Source organism: Pelodiscus sinensis, chromosome 12 (assembly GCF_049634645.1).
Source record: "Pelodiscus sinensis isolate JC-2024 chromosome 12, ASM4963464v1, whole genome shotgun sequence".
Classification (NCBI taxonomy): Eukaryota; Metazoa; Chordata; order Testudines; family Trionychidae; genus Pelodiscus; species Pelodiscus sinensis.
Genome location: NC_134722.1, coordinates 37,383,634 through 37,401,416, shown reverse-complemented (window position 1 = coordinate 37,401,416; position 17,783 = coordinate 37,383,634). Strand labels below are relative to the sequence as shown.

The 17,783-nt window shown below is 40.3% G+C and overlaps 1 protein-coding gene across 4 annotated transcripts in view; it reads left to right on the top strand.

Moving 5' to 3' along the window:
- The first annotated feature begins 292 nt into the window (after positions 1–292).
- The window catches only part of ESRP2 (epithelial splicing regulatory protein 2), a 78,416-nt gene continuing 60,925 nt past the window's right edge, over positions 293–17,783 (top strand). For 2 of the 4 annotated variants that reach the window (XM_006117635.4, XM_014570754.3), the window contains exons 1-3: positions 296–574; positions 767–919; positions 1,806–1,934. In XM_006117635.4, the coding sequence (XP_006117697.1) occupies positions 785–919; positions 1,806–1,934 (264 nt within the window). In that variant the 5' untranslated portion in view covers positions 296–574; positions 767–784. Of the gene's footprint in view, positions 575–766; positions 920–1,805; positions 1,935–17,783 lie in introns of all 4 variants that reach the window. The other 2 variants (XM_006117636.4, XM_006117637.4) reach the window with 2 other exon arrangements.

Sequence of the window (17,783 nt, the reverse complement as noted above, 5' to 3'; positions counted from 1 at the left end):
TACTTTTTTTAAACAGTTCAGAGCTCATACAGGTACCCATCTTGAAGAGCTACACATTCATAAATACTTTAGACTTCCAAATAGTTAGATTCAATCCAAATGGAAAAAAATATAAAGTTGCTTAGTCGAACACCTTTAGAACTGAGTGAAGAAACCAGAAAGGCCTCGTGTCTCTTTAACATTCAGCTGTATGTTGCATTCCACTCGCTGATTGCTGATAAAGGAATCCCGTAAAACTGAAAGCAGGTAAAGGCACTTCCTGGAGGCAGAATTAAACAGAGAAAGGGAGTTTTCCTCTGATCTCTCTGAAAAACCAATCAGGCAGGACCAGCCAGGCGTAGAGTCTCCCCCACGTCCCTCCTACACCTTTTCCAGAGACCCAATGGCTTTGTCTCTTTGGCAGACTGACTAGAGTCACATGGTCTGAATCAAGGGCAGGTAACTTAGGAGAGGAGGAAAAAAAAAGTCCAAGCCTAGGCTGGGTTCCTGCCATGATGTCAGAGAGATTGAAACTCACAGCTTGTTAATTTCACCTCTTAATCAGACCCGGGGAGAAGGAGATCACCGCAAACAGGTAGAGCTGTAACAAGTTTTCTCCATTTTTGTCTCAGCCCCTTTTCCCAATAGCTCTCTCTCTCCTCCTGATATTGTTACTCCTTGTCCTTTTATTTCCCCTTTGATCACTGGAAGGGGTGAGCCTTTGTGGGATTTATTTTATTTTCGTTTGTCTTTTTTTTTTTTGTTTGACCTGTGCTTTTGATTGTAGTTGTTTCCCCCTGTGGTCATGACGGCTTCGCACAGTGACTCTTTGGTGGTGTTGTTTGGGGCAACAGCTGGTGCATATGGGGCTAAACTGGGTTCGGATGAGAGGGAACTAATTCTCTTGGTGTGGCAAGTTGTGGATCTACAGAGCAAGAAGGTATGGCTTCAAAGTCTTGATACAAGGTTGTGTTATGTACTTGCACTGCAAGCGAAGTAGTCCCCCAGCCCTGGCCTGGGCGGGTGCAGGCATAATTGCGGCCAGTATCACTTATCAGCTTCAGCTGGGGCTATTTGTTCATTTCACAAATATACCAAAAGGGACGGGGGAGGGGGCGTTAAATCTACAAAGACTTTTTTCTTATTTCTCCCCAAATTTATTTTAAATAGGTTACTTATTTTTCTTTAAACGTTTGTTCTTCTAATGTTAGATTTCTCCTCATGTTAGGAGGCTTCCAACCTCCCTTCCTCTGCAGGCATGCTTGGTATGGCACACCAACCATGCAGGCTTCAATAGAGACGATTTCCATGAGGAAAACAGACCCTGATCGGCTGTGTCTTTTTTTTCCCCCCCTCATGATCAAATTACATTTTGAAATATGTATCTGATGTTCAGCCGGTCTAATGGTAGTTTTATTAAAATTATTGCAATGTAAATGAGATGGAAGCTTCTGGATGTAAACAGTTTTGTTGCCCTTCCTCCCCCCACCCCCCCAAATACACAATTGTCCATTTTGTTGGATAGAGTCTTCAAATTGTAAAGTGTTGTTATCTTCCCACCAAAGGGAACAAGTACAGAAAGGCTGATGCTGAGTGGAAAACCTGTTCTCCCCATGACTGCAAATACCCCTAGAAGTGCTGGGATTCTCTTCCCTGGGGTGGGAAGGAAGGAAAAGTTAAGGGGCTTTGGTTTGTGAAATTAACAAATAGGTTTTCTGGAAAGTGATACTGGACTTTTCTGACATCTCTGCGAAGCAGCAGAGTGCATTGAGATAAAGAACTTATTCCATTTCTCCTAACTCCACTCCCCGCTGGCATGTTTTCAGGTAGGGACATTGCACAAATCCCTGGTGAAAGCAGACAATTTGGAGCTAAGTGACCAATGTCGAGAAGTGAGTGGCTTAGCACCAGATGGACTGAGCAAAGCTGAGCCTCTGGACCGAGTTCTACAACAGGTGAGGAGCAGCAAGGGTATTTGAGGGTTAACTCTGGGAGTAAGATTAAACTGATGCAATAAAGTAAATAGACTTGGTTTTGCCTTTCAATTTAAAATCCCTAGCAAACTGTGTCAAAACTAGCAATACCTCAGTCCAGGGTTACCTCACAGACAGACCTGAGCTATGTGAAATTGGACTCTTGGAGAGAAATGGGAATAGCCCAAGTACATTCTAGCTCAAAAGTTTTGCCACATTCTTGTTTTGATTTATTCTGATAGGCCAATAACCAGTTCTTACCCTAAAGTTCTCTAGTCAAAGCTTAACAGGACACATCAGAAATTATTGGAGTAATAACAAACTTTCAGAGAAGTTTAAGTTTGAGCAAAGAAATACCATTCACTAAAGATACAGATCCATAGGCTTATCAGTGTTAATGTGTTGTAAAATATAATTAATTCTTAAAGATAGTTAGTTGCAGACACCGAATTATAATTTCTGTCAAATAACGTGCAGTGAATTTGCAACTCAGGAAAGTTGAACTGAATTACCTCAATAGTGCAGTGCTTAATTATAGTGTGATTAAAAGTTGAGTTACAATGTAAAAATGCACAATTAATTCCTTGTAAAATAAGGTAGTTTCTGCTTTTGTTGCATTTGGTTCCTTGAAACATTCTGCATCACCTTTATTTCAGGCAACGTGATAACCTGAAAATTCTTATAATCCTTGCATTTTAAAGAGCCAGTTAGATATTGAGTGTGTGTGTGTATGGAGTATACACAAATGGCTTTTTGTTTCTCTAAGCTATCACATTTTAGTAAACTGAACTTGACTGCAAAAATACAATAGTGCATTTTTGTGGAGATATGAAAACTGTCTTTCCACACCTTGCTTGAATCATCGTGGGTGTGTTTTCAAAGAGAAACTTGCTTAGGCTGTAGGACAGGTCGGTATTGCTGTAACATCTGGTGACACACACAACTTGGCGGAATAGGAACTAACCTTACTTGATGAAGAATGGTTAACAAACAATTCATTGTACCTGGACTAAATAATTTCTTAAATATAAATACACAAGCCTTCAGCATTCAGCATCATTTATTTTTTAAATTCACTGTGGATTGAACTCTCTTTACTATATTACACAAGAGTCCAGCTAGGCGTGTAAAGTGATTTGTATATCTTCAAAATAACTCTGAGAAAAGGTAAAGCTGCAGGTTTCAGCTTGTCCCAGATCTTGCGCTAAAGGCATCTGGAGCAGCTTAGCGATGTACACCCTGTTTACCTTTATAACTCACACTTTAATTATACTCAGTACTTTTATGAGAGATTGTATCTTATTGCCGTAAATTGCACCATAGGTGGGTCTACTGCAGCATATAAAGAGAGAGATTGGCTTTTGTGTATGGGTGTGGAAGAGACTCTTGCAAAATATCTTTTTTCCATTTTGGGTGGCACATCTCGGTAATTGAGGAAGACTGGTTTGTGATTAAAGCATTTGGAGTGCAACTGCTGACTCTTGCTGTCTTTTTGTGTGACTTAGGCATTTCACTTAATCTCAGAGCTTCACTTTCCCCACCTTAAAGAAAGATGACACCACAATGAAGTCAGTTACATACAGTGAAGTTAAATTAATTGACATTTTTGACATGATCATGTGCTATGGTAACGAAAGTAGAATCTGTAGCCCACAATTAAAGGGGCCAATCCCTGCATCTTTCAGGATCTGGCCTTCTGAATGTTTTGCTGGTGTCAAGTAATTTTAAGGAACTTTTCAGATACAACAGAACCCTTATTACCTGGAATAATTGGGGATTGAGCAGTTCATAAAACAAAACATCTCAAAATGACAGTAAGTATGGTGTATAAATTGCAGTCAGTGCAGTACATTGCTTTCTTCTTGTCCTTTATGCCACTGAAAAGTGACCTTCTGAGCACTGAAAGCATCAGAATGTGAAGTGATATGAATTTGCTCCTCATCAACATTTTGCAGTCTGAGGTCTTTGTTTTGGTTTTTTATTTTACAAACCCTTATCAAGAAAAATGGCTTGTGTAACTAAATATTCATAAGATTGGATGATGAGAATAATTAAGATTCTGTTGTATCAACAGTTCAAGGTGTGTGGGTTTGTTTTTTTTCAAATTTCTATTTTGCTCATCAAAATGCACTTTTTTTTTTAAAAAAAGTGTGATTGGTCAAAAAACACACATGTAGATTTGAGGATACGTTGGAGAGAACCTGCTAGGGCAATTGGTCAGTCTTCAATAGTGTCTCCAGAGGTGACATTCAGTAAAGTGAGAGTGAGATCACACAGCTAGTCATCTTTGCGTGGCTCCTGTGAAGCCCCCACACAACTTAGAATGACTGTCAATGCTGTTTCTAGTCAGGAGCATTGGCTGCATTGGGAAAGGGAAGTTTACACAGTATCAATTGGCACTAGGAGCCTCATCTGTGTGCCCTCAGTTCCTAGTGGCTTCAATGGTGCATACCACTTCCAGTCTGCTTGCAGAACTATACTGTTTGCATTCACCTGTGTTTTTAAAAAAGCACATTTGATTTTGAATTCGATGCACTGGTGCTATCCAGTTTGTATTAGCAATATATTTAAAGTTGCAGTTTGCATAGTAACTGAAATAATTTACCAAGTTTTCCCAGTTATACTTTTCCAGTGTACAAAGCCTACAGAGAGACTATAACATCACTAGGAGAGGTAGAAGTGGAGGAATCTTACACAGCAATATTATGATTTTTATATAGGGCATTTCCTATATTGAATTCCATTCTGAAAAGCTAAAAATAAATTTGCTTTGCACAAATCTCAGCTATGCAATCAAGAGTATCAGTGCTTGTTAATATACTGGTCTTGCTTTGGAGTCCCAATCTAGAAAGATAACAGAGAAAGCAAATTTCCAGACATAAATACTTTGTAACTTGTAGCCTTGCTTCAAGCATGGACTAAAATGGATGAACTGTAATGCAGCTGAGTTCTTCCATTGAGCCTGAAAGGATTATTTTTGTTGTCCTGGCAGAATTCAAGCCACTGACAGCAGTTCTCCTTCAAGTGCCAGCACACGTCCATTAAAAACATGTGTTTGGTTCATTACTAGTAGACATTACCATCCGGTTTTGACAATTTGAGATGTCGTCTTTATTTAAATCAAAATTGGACTTTATATTTGTATGCATTTACCTATTGTGATAGTAGTGCAGGAAAAACCTTGTATGGTCATGAATAAACTGATTATATTCTTCTGCACCGTTTTGTTTTAATTTAAAAACAGTCGTCTGAAGATCAAAGGACATCTTCAAATAATGAATATTTTAATACACATGATATGATCAGTTTACACTGCATGTCTCTAAATCATTTGTCCTGGGTCATAGTAACAACTCCAAAACCTGTAGATCCAAGTGTTCTTGCAAGGCTAGATTGTATACTGTGATGCACAGTGCATAGTAATATTGTGTGTACTGGTTTTGCGGGGGGAGGGAAGGTGCTTTAAAAAAGGAAATTCTGTTACGTGTTTCAAAATCTGCACCATTCAGTATTGGGTAAATTCAAAATGGAAAGGATTCCAAAAAAAAACTTTCTAGTGCGACATCCTTACAATATTGGAAAGCCTATGATAAATTCTTTAGTAGTTCAGATACATTATCCTAGCTTCACAATTGCATTGATTATGAAAGGAAACTTTATAGTATTAAGCCTCAAACTCTTCTAAAACATGTCTGTATGCCAAGTCATATAGTGATTGTCTCATTTTCTTTATAACAAAAAATGTTTTGCACTGTAGGAATTTTTATCTTTCATAATAGAATCACATTGGACAGCCTGACCTAAAGTAGTTACTGTTTTAGGCAGTTGTATGGCATAGTGGAATTGAACATCTCAAAAGACAGAACAGATTGAAAGCTTTTTGCACAATACTTATCAGAAATTATATGTACTAGTTCCAGTGAAGCTAGCCTATAAAAATGCCCTTTCAAATACACTCAGGTAAAAATAATGGTAACTCTATTGCAAAGAGGAAAGCATCTTCCTGATCTAGACAGTAAAAGGAAAGTATGGCTAGTTGTGAATTTTTGTTTTCTTCCAGTCATTCTCATGTCATATTTCCAACCTCAGAAGTTCAAAATTCGTGAATTGGAATTACTCTTCCCGCATGCACTCCAACAAATCATCAGTGGCTCACAAATCATGAGATTTTCTTTAAAGACTACATTTTGGAATAATCTTATTTTCCCTTCTGGTTTCTTAGCTTAGCTCATATTTGCAAGCTTCTCTTTGCAACCAGGAAGGCTTTTAAATGAAAGCTGATATTCTCATACAATCCCTTGATTCCAGCAGCTGGAGCTTGGAGGAAAAACTGCTATTGTGAAATATGGCAACACTGAGATCTCTTAAACTCCTCCTAACCCTGCCAAAGGCATGACCCAAGTCCACTTGATTCACCTTGCTTAAACTTTCTTGCTTGTCATCCTGACAGAGGAAAAAAATCAAAGGAAACAAAATAGTAATTATGGTGGGGAAATGCCTGCAGTATAAAGACACTTGGGCTATGTCTACACTCTCAGCTTCTTGCGGCAGAAATATGCAAATGAGGCTGAGTGGAATATCACTGAGCCTCACTTGCATACCTAATGAGCCGCCATTTTTGCAGAAGTGGCTCTTGAGCCAGAATGAGCTGTCTACACTGCCCCTTCTTGCGCAAGAAAACCCCTCTTGCACAATGCCGTTACGCTGATTATTTTCAGTTACTGATTTCCTTTGAGTGGTCATCATAAAGCATGAGACTTGAGGAGGAGGGGAGAGTGAGAGTGAGTCTTCTTTTGAAAATGTTCTCCCAAAATTCAAATATGGAATGATATGGAATCTTTTCGTTCCATTCAAATTCTTACCTACTGAATTGTCCTAAACTTGCTGGGCTTTCATCATATTCTGTATTGCAGCAAATAAATCAGAGATAAATTTGTCTAATGTACGCTAGTCTAGAGAACTTAGCAGATAAACTGAAATCAAGCTATTTTTTCTCTTGCATTGAGCAGAAGTTGAAAATACTAAAGGCTTTGCAATTCAGTTAAGTGGCCACTAAAACAAATTGCTCATATTACACTTGGCATATTTGTTTTTAAAATTCTTATTGATCAAGCAATAGAATCACATGGCTGGTATATTCACCAAATATTAGTCAAGTTACTGTAGCTGGAAACAAACTAGTTGGTCAAGCCTGGTGGGAAAGGTAATTCCCATCTCATTATTTTCTATCTTGTGATTTTTTTCATGAGTCTGGTGATATTTTGTGTCTGTATTCTAGTTTCCATGTTTAAGAGATTAGTTTTTTAAATCCATATGTTCAGAGAAACCTGAAAACATGAATAGATTTTTACTGTAAAGCCTTCTGGTTTCTGAGGCAAATAAAGAGCCCCAAATGTTTTATGCCAGTCCCATGCTTTTGAGGATCTCACTCTTGAATGTTTGCTAATGTTGATGCTGATAAAATCCAAACAGATACATTGTTGTTACCTTTTCTCCTGAGGCTCATCTAGCATCCATTCTCCCCACATTTCATACCAGAGATGTAGACAAAACTCAATTTCTACACTTACTTTTTTTTGCGGGGGAGAGGAGTATAATTAGTATGGATGAAGAAAAATAGCCGTGTCTGTCTACTCTGCAATCAGGCGATTGTTCCCCAGCCTTAGTTCAGACAATGCACAGGAAAATCAATATGATTGAAAATCTCATGTCTTTCCCTATATATGGAGCATACTCTAGTATAAAAATTGCAGAATAGTACTAATGCAGGTGGGCACAGAGCTCTTTGGAGAAACTGTAAATCCAATCCCCCCTCCAGGTTTGTCTTAGATCCACTCAAGTGCTGCTAGTCCTCTGGTACCTTCACGCAATCTTCCCTATGCCACTAACGGGCAGACAAGTTCTCCCACAGTTCATTGAGAAACCATTCATAGAGCTGCTCGTCTTCTTGCATTCCGAGAACTATGGAATGTATTCCCAGTAGTCTTAGTCCGTGAACGGCAATGTGGACACAGCCGCTTCTGTGCTACTTTGCAGTGTGGCTGGTCTCATTCAAGGTAGGCTAACTCGATAGGAGTCAAACCAGTGTAAATCGCTCTGTAGTAAAAATTTGTCCTTAGATTGAGTCCCTCAAGGCTTGAACTTGTAGCCCACAAAATCTCCAATTCTAAAAATGAGATCTGTGGTTTTGTGATGTCTCTTAATCTTGATTAATTTTATGACCCCTGTATACAAATGAATTTGAATTTTGTTGCAGTTGGTGTTTCTATATTCTAAAATTGTGGGGTTGCCCTGTATCATGGACCAAGTGTTTTGGAGAGGAGTTGGCACACATAACCAAGTAGGCTGTTCCTTTGCTGCGGATAGTTAGAGCTGTAGCAAGAATTATTGTTGATTCCAAACCACCAGGGTATCTGTGCCTAACGAAGTATAGCTGTTACGCGAGTGGGAGGGAGCAGTGCATTTTTTTTGCCATAAAATTTGCCTCCAACTTCTGAGACAATACACATGGATCCAGTAGTCTGTTCAGATTTCTATTTCTGCATCTTACACTAGCGCTCTATATTGTCTTCCACATAGTGACCTTCAAAAACCCACTTGGGGAAACCAGTGAATGAGTACAAAGGCTCAAATGCCTTTTTAGCCAGTGGTAGTCATACATTGGCACTTATGTGTCTGGGTTGTGGAGAGCAATTGGGGACCAGAGTCCCACCCTGGCCCATTTTCCTCCCAGGACAATGTTTTGTAGTCAGTGGGGAAAGGGGAAAGATTTTCCTTTTTTAAAGGAAGCGGTTTAATGATTTTCAACAAACACATAATGAAGAGGCCAGTTAAATAGTGTTTCAATTCTTTAGCCCAACAGAATGCATCTGTGGGGTTAAATAAATAAAAAAATCTGCAGCTGACTTGGGCCCATGGGACTTGGGGTCACTGGACTTCGGTCCCAGGGCTGAAAAATTGCTTTGGAGACATCCAGACTTGGGCTTGAGCCTCTGGGATCCTGAGCCTGAGCCCAAACATCTACACAGGGCATTATAATTGTGAGTCCTAGCCTGTAGCTACAGTGCCACAGGTCTCTTATTGCTGTACAGAGCTGCCCTACGCTTCCTGTCGTGTGTGAAACCTTGAGAGTTCAGAGGCCATGGCACTGGCTAGTGTGAGAGCTGAGATTTAGGAGGTGATGGTAAGGGGGAGAGGGTGCTTGCCATTTTTATTTTTTAAGTGTTTGTTGTATTTGTTTAGAGCTTGTTGCAATGGTCTGCTACACAGTTGGGCGCTACTGCTGGCATACAGGGTGTAGCGTTGTGCTCTGCTTTGGTCCTGCCTCTTGGCTTTTCTATTAGCACTTCATTGCTACCTTCACATAGAGCATTTTGAGGTGATGTCTTGCACCTAATCTTGGAGCTTCAGCAGTCCTAGCTCCTCCAGACGTGTTTGCTTTTTGCTTGGTTCCAGGCTTTTATTTGGATAGTGGGATATGCAATGACTTTCAGTGGAGATGGATGATTATTAATAGCCATAATTCTGGGTTTGATGCTGTAGGTGGAGTCTGGTGTTTTTTCATTGCTAACACTCTGTGCTGTCCAATTCCCTGTAGGTTACTTGGAACGCTTTCTGCTTTAGTCAGTTAGGTCAGACGATAGGTCATACCGAAGATGGTGCTTTCAAAGCAGCCATCTTATCACCTGTCAGTGTATGGTTTTGGTTAGGGTTGTACTCCACAGAGGTTTGAGACACTAGTATTTTTTTTTGTATGACTAAAAATATAAAATCTTCATCTAAGCAACTCGAGAGATGCGAAAGCTAAGCCTAATGTTACCCCCAAAGAAACGTATTTAGATCCATTTTACACTTGAGTAAATTGAGACCTTGCAATGACTTGCTGTGGGCCCTATCATTAGGGATCAGGGAATAAAACTTAGTGGTGCTGGCTATCAATGCTGTCATTCTTGGAGCACTGGAGCTAGAGGTGTGGCGGTGCTGCCGCACTCCTTGGCTTGAAGTGCGTTCCATTATATACAGGGTTTCTAGCTTAGTTCAGTGATTCACAGCAGAACCGGACTTAGGGGCAGGCGAGCTGGACGGTTGCTCGGGGCTGCCATTTTCAAGGGGCCACTGACAGAGTCAGTCTCAGGGGCAGGCCACGACCACATTTCAGCCCGACCTCAACAAATTTTCCCCGGTGGTTGGGTTGATTGGTTTGGGGTTTTTTTGCTTGAGAATTTTTGTCCATTATTATTATTATTATTATTAGTTTGGAAACCATCTGGCAACCCTACGGGTGAGCCGGGCGGTCACCTGGGGCTGCCAATTGGTTAGGATCAACCCTGATTCTCAGCACCCTAGTACTGGACCATATTAGTCACTGTTGGTGACTATTGATTTCATATTAATAAGGGGAGGAATAATTTAGTCCATTCTGTCCTCTTGAATGCTACTGCCTTTCTCTGGTGAAGTTAAACAGTAACTTAAACCTCTTATCAGATTGGGGTGGAGTAGCTGCTGTAAGATAGCAAACCATTGCAATAACCTGAATAGAGTCTCCCAACACACTTGGAATAATCTTGGAAGCCCTGTAGCTTTTCTCTGGCATATCACTAATCTAGTTTGACGTGCTCATATTGTAGGCAGAACTTGAGACAATATTTACTTCCTTGTGTATTTAAAAAAAAAAATTAAACCCAACCACCATTGGAATATGCATGAAAGTGAGGATTGCTGGGGGAGGAACACACACTTGTCTTACTTCCTTAACCATATTGTAGGTAGTTAAACAGTGAAATATACTGGTAAAGAGTTGTCATGTGAATACCCCCTTAAATGACGTTGACATTTTCATTCATAATCAAGAATCTTAGGTCTATCGTTTTAAAAAAAATGCATAAGCTCTGGCACGTGGTATTAGGGAAACATCTTGAGAAACTGTTTCTGTGGATCTCTCACATTGATTATAAATCTGTAGAGCTTCTGATTTTTACCATTTTCCAATTAATCTACATTCTTAGTCTTGTGGCATCCTTCCAGAGCAGGGTTTCCCAAACTTTTTCAGCCACATAGCTCTTATGGGGCCTTGAAAATTTGGTGGTGCTCTTACTAGGTCTTTCTCAATATCAGCAGCAAAAATCTTAAATGCCACACGCAACAATGTTGTTTGACAGCACCACTGCTTCCATTTCTTTTTTTACTAGATTGCTCATCTGGCATACAGATCACAACATCTTCTGCGTGAGGCTTGATGAGTTTTTTGCAGCAATACGGTAGCTCACTTTGTAGGATGCCTCTGTTGTGTTTTCATTGTCCGATTTAGCAAATTTCAACACTGAGAGATTACTATTTAAAAGTGCATCAAGCATTGTCTTTGTGTTCAAAATTTGTTTCTAAATGCTTTTGTAGTTTAGCAGGTAGTGGAGAACTATTGGAAAATACTTTTATGCGCACCACAGACTGCATGTCAGGAGCATCCTTATTTCCAGGGCAAGTGAATCCAAAAGACAGCTCTCATCATACTTGAGTTTCTTGTTACTTGCTATTAATCTGATGGGTAAGAGTGGTTTCCTCTTGGACAGTTCACTTTCTGATTTTGTCACAAAAGGCTATGATTGTTCTTTTCCTGTCCCAACATTTTGCTCATTCATTCCAGCCAAAATCTGATTGTTAGAAGCCAACGTTTTTTGGTTTTTTTTCTTTAATCCCCTTATCCATAGGGAATGTTTGATAAGAAGGGTAGGCAGCAATGTATTGAAAAATGTTGAACGAAAATGCAGCATGAAGTGTACTCTATTAGGGTATGTCTACACTACCCCGCTAGTTCGAACTAGCGGGGTAATGTATGCATACCGAACGTGCAAATGAAGCCCGGGATTTGAATTTCCTGGGCTTCATTTGCATAAGCCGGCCGGCGCCATTTTTAAATGCCGGCTTGTTCGAACCCCGTGCCGCGTGATAGTTCGAACTAGCAAGCCATTCCAAACTATCTACCCCGTGTAGCCGCGCGGCACGGGGTTCGAACAAGCCGGCATTTAAAAATGGCGCCGGCCGGCTTATGCAAATGAAGCCTGGGAAATTCAAATCCCGGGCTTCATTTGCACGTTCAGTATGCATACATTACCCCGCTAGTTCGAACTAGGAGGGTAGTGTAGACATACCCTTAGAGTGGTATTTGGTCCAAAGAAAGCAGGGAATATCTTCTTAAATATTTGACTTATGAAAAGCTAGGGCAGACTACTGAATCGGCACTTGCAACATCTAAAGAGAGGTGGAGAACCTTTCTTGGGTCAGGGCCACACACAAGTGAGAAGCAAGAAACCTGAAAACCTTTACTGAGGTGGTCCCCAACTGAAAAGGAGAGAGACATTGTCCAGGTTCCCCTTGTACACCAAAGTCTTGAGGGTACCCAGGCTAATAGATTTTGTGTGTCTCAGACCCGTAGGGGAATGGTGGGGGAGGGGGGGCAATGGGGTGGGAGGAGGCTGGAGCACCAGCATGAGTTCCCTAATGCTCGGAGGGAAAACCTGAGCCTCAGGGGCTGGATGTAGGGGAGCCAGTGGCCTTAGGTTTACCACCCCAATCTAATCTATGTAATCGGGCCTGCAGCTAGAGCTCAGTGTTTTGCAGAGCTACACAGAGTTATATACCCCCTGTGCCATTTCATCTTGCAATATCAAGCTTATCGATTGACTGGTTCCCCAGTCATTCTCAATTGAAATAGATTGATTATTAAAATCTCCTCAAATTTTATCAAAAGAACCACTCCATGCAACTGTCATTAATATTTGCTTGTGGAGCCCGTTGTGAAACCCTGGTCCAGACGATTGCACAGCTCCCACTTCTGCATGTTGCTCTACTCAGCATTTTTTACTTTTGCAAGTCTCATGCATGTCAATGTTGGATAGCTCACTGCTGCTAAATGAAGACAACACCTTACTCAACATGTTGAGGCACAGCTAGATGAAACAGACTGAACGATGTGGAAAGCCAAGACGCTGGCTCTGGCTACTGGTAGAAGTAGCAGGGCAGTATTATGGGGAGAGCTATAAAAGGCTAATTGGAGTTTGGCTTTGGAGTAATGGCCCTTCCAATGCTTTCTACAAAATCATTACATTTAATACTTTCTATGTTTAATCTGGGGACAGTTGCATTTATTTTTCAAAGACTCTAATTTTGCTCCTTTGGGTCATATCTTTTCTTAATTAAAAAGTATAATTCACACACTCTCTCTCACATGCATATAATGTTGTGGCTGCTGGTATGTCTCACTAACTCCTTTCATTCAAAGACTCCAAACTTCAGAGATTTCCTCTGTCCTACCAAGCTGGCTACTTCAGGGATGGAGAGCAGCAATAAGTTGTTGTTGTTTTGTGTGTATGTGGTGGGAGGTGAGTGAGGGGAGGGCTATGATGTACAGGAAGTTAGACTAGTGATCTGGTGGCCTCTGCATTTAAGGACAGAAGACTCTAATGCTGCATAGCAGTTTAGATGAAAAGCATAGATTACTGCATGTATTTAAAATTGCAACCAATATTTAATTGGGTAAAATGTTTTTATTTAATTTAAAAGGAACCTTGTGGTTTATTTGAAGTAGGGGGGCAGGGAAAAAGTAATGTAATCCTAATGGACATGCATGGATGAGGAACTGCTTATCCTAAATCATGTCCTGATCTGGAGGTCTAAACATAACAAACAGCCATATTGAGTCAGACCAAAGGTCCATCTAGCCCAGTATCCTGTCTTCTGACCTAACCCTAATGTGCCCCAGAGAAATGAACAGAACAGATAATCAAGTGATCCCTCCCGTCACCCATGTCCAATTACTGACAAACAGAGGCTGGGATACCATCCCTGCCCCTAAAAGCCATTGATGGACCTATCCTCCATGAATGTATCTAGTACTTTTTTAACCCTGTTAAAGTCCTGGTCTTCACTACATCCTCTGGCAAGAAGTTCCACAGGTCAATTGTGCATTGTATGAGGAAATACTTTTGTTTATTTGTCTTAAACCTGCTACCTATTAATTTTATTTGGTGACCCCTAGTTCTTGTGTTCTAGGAAGGAGTAAATAATGCTTCCTTACTTACTTTCTTCATACTAGTCATGATATCATAAACTTCTATTATCCACTCTGTCATCTTATTTTCAAGATGAAAAGTCCCAGTCTTAATCTCTCCTCATATGGCGGCTGTTCCATATCCCCAATTATTTTTGTTGCCTTTTTTCTGAACTTTTTCTAGTGTTGAGAGAGGGTTTTTTTTTTTTTTTTTTTTTTTAAGATGAGGGTACCACATCTGCATGTATTATTCAAGACTTGTGCATACCTTAGTTTTATATAGGGGCATCAAGAGATTCTGTCTTATTGTCTAACCATTTCTTAAAGGCTTGTAGTGTAGATGCGCTCGCTGTTATTTTGAAATAACATTAGTTATTCTGAAATAGCGCTGCTTTGCAGCCATAATCTTCGTTTTGTAAGATCCTTTTGAAGCTCTTAGCTTAGTCCAAAGCAGACTGTTACCTTGAGCAATTTATCATCTGCAAATGTTGCCACCTCACTGTTTACCCCTTCTGCAGATTGTCTAAATATGTGGAATATAATCAGTCCCAGTATGGATCCCTGGGGAACACCACTAGTTATGTCTCTCCATTATGAAAACTGAACACTTTATTCCTACGCTTTGTCTCTTTTCTTGATGAGGGACCTTGTCAAAAAGCTTTCTATAAATCTAAGTGCACTACAGCTACTGGATTCCCCCTTGTTTGATTACAAGGAGAATGTTTTTGAGCAACCCACAAATGTTTTGATAATTTACAAGAGCGGACAATAGTACCTGACGTGCGAATCCTACCTCTCCGGCTGGAAGAACTCTGTAGTCTTAATGTGGCATAATTCTGTATGGCAACTGTCATGATGTCTGGAGAGGCTCCTGACCATGGGCACCCTGCCTCAAAGTAGATTGTCAGAAAACAGGCAGATGCCCTATGCTGGTGGTGTGTGGTAGTTGGATTTCATTACTCCAGTAACAAACGTGAACTCCTGGATCACTACTTGCCTTATCATGCAGTCACAGTCCATCTTGCCACCCTGAGAAACTAGAGTTTGTGATCAAGGGCCACTTAAACCAAAAATTGCATCATGTCAGATCTCAGTCCCAAGAGATCAGTTGCTTACCCCAGATCAATTGACACTCTACATCTTATACCAAGGATAATTGTGGCAGCCAATTCTATAGTAAATGAACAAGTTTTATTAGCTAAGGAAAGACAGTGAATGCCATTGTGTGGTTAAGGCTTCTTCTCACGCAAAAGAAGCTGACGGTATCCCTATCCAAGGGGGCTCTTCCTTTGATGACCGAGTCTAAAGAATGTATTTAGAATCTTTGACCTTCGATCACGCTGTCCGCTTGCTTTGAAATGGGCTCTGTTTCTGTTAAGAGTTCTTTATTTGCATACTACGAGGCGGCTTTCCTCTTGGTAGGATACTTTGTTACGTGGATATAACATATTGCAGTAACAAACGTTTGACATGGTGTATAAAACAACACAGATAACTAAAGGGCTGCTACGTGGACTGTTTTCATTTTTCATGAAGTTCAAACATCAAATACATTCTTATACATTTAACAATTACTGAGCTCAATGTATACAAGTGAATTCGTCTGGGGCTCTGGCAAGAGTTTATACCCATTGGTGTGCCAGCATCCCACCAATAAAACTTGCTGCTGCAGTTGGTCACTGGTAGTTTTTGGAAGGAATTTAGATGAGTTTACTAGTGTAACCGTCCTGACACATCTGCATCCAAGAGAAATCTTGACTAATAAATGTTTCCTAAAATTCTTAGTTTCCTTTCTAAAACTCCACAGAAGGATCTTCTCTCCATTAAGTCATTGGAAAAATAATAATTTGGGTTTCAGAAACTCTTTGTGGCAAAGAGTGACCCTCTTCCACCTCCCATATATTCCTGGAAAAGCTTCTTTCCTTATAATTGCTGCTTTGCATAAAATCCCAGAACCACAGTAGGTTCTCCATATCTATGGGGCATGACCAGCTGTTCATATTCTTCTTATTCAATTTGCCTCTTTACTTCAATACAAAAGGTGGGGACTGGATTGTTTGAAAGCAACTTCTTATTGCCATCATCGGCAAACACTGGATTATATGTTTGCAGTGGCACAGCCCCCTCCCGCCTCCAGTAGCGTATTTGCTCAGCTATGATACCTCTGTCTCTTTGAGCTGATATTTAATCAGTTCAGTTACTCTAGTTTTCTAGATATACAGGATGACCATTCCACTCTTTTTGTAAACATCTTGCATATCTCAAAAAAGATATATTGGCATTGAGAGAGGTTCAGAAAGGGGCAACAAAAATGATTAGGGGTTTGGAACAGGTCCCATATGAAGAAAGATTAAAAATACTTGGACTTTTCATCTTAGACAAGAGGAGACTAAGGGGGGGATATGATAGAGGTCTACAAAATCATGACTGATGTAGAAACAGTGAATAAGGAAAAGTTATTGTTCCCATAGCATAAGAACTAGGGGTCACCATATGAAATTAATAGGCAGCAGGTTTAAAACAAACAAAAGGAAGTTTTTCTTCATGCAGCACACAATCAACCTGTGGAACTCCTTGCCAGAGGATGTTGTGAACACCAGGACTTTAAAAAGGGCTAGTTAAATTCATGGAGGTTAGGGCCAAAAATACTTATTGGCCAGGAAAAGTAGGAGTGGTGTCCCCTAGCCTCTGTTTGTCTGAGGATGGAAATGGATGACAGGAGAGGGAACACTTGATTACCTGTTCTGTTCACTCCCTCTGAGGCATCTGGATTAGCCACTGTTGGAAGAGAGGATATGGAGTTAGATGGACTTTGGTCTGACCCAATATGGCCATTCTTATATAAGGTCTTTTATTGGTCTAGAAATGGAAGAGTAGCTGTGCCAAGATGCTCTTCAGCCCAGTGTATTTGTGCTGCAAATATAGGCCTTAGTTACCAGCTAAATAATATACCCAATACTGGGAATAGAAAGCCTAAACACTCAGTATATGAGTGCTTTATAATTTTATAAAAACAACAAACAAAATCCCTACCTCCCACTTCAGCTCTGGCAGTAGATTGTAAGGTAACATAAAAACACATTTTTCTTCTTCCCCTCCTGTCTACCTGTGTAGATTGTGAAGAGCTAATTGAGAAGACAGAAGATGAAGAAATTAGATCTGTATTTAGTCTGGAAAACCATGAGCTTAGAAGTCATTCTCGTGGGAGTTCTATCATCTAAACCCGGTCCCCATGAAATTTCTGGGTCATTTGGCTAAACACAGAGTCTCCCATGTGAGCTCAAGAGGAACTTTTGTTAGCTCTTAATAATATGGCTCTTAATCTTAATCACCTGGAGGATGATGTGATCGGGCTCAGGCACAATCCTGTGAAGATTATGCATGTGCTTAATGATATTCAGTGCAAGCAGTTGTGTAACTTGTTGCAGGCATCTAAAGTTACACAAGTCTATGACACTGCAGGAATGGGCTCATAATGAGAAACTCTGTTATGCTGCTGTTCAGTAAATAGCCATATAAAGCTCAAGTAGAACAATAGAAATCAAATGTGGAGGCCACTGACCAAAGAAACCTGGAAAACTGTGTAGGGAGGCTTTCGTCCCTAGTGTTCATCTTCTATATACGTGTTCCCAGAGCCTAACAGTTGGGACTGGTTCTAAAGATTTTGACCTTGCTGGTTTTTGGAAGTCTCATGCTTCAGGCATCCTGGCAGAAGGAGCATTCTATATTCAATTACGATAGCTAATCAAATACAAAACACTCTTAGCTCTTGTCAACCAGAGGAACCC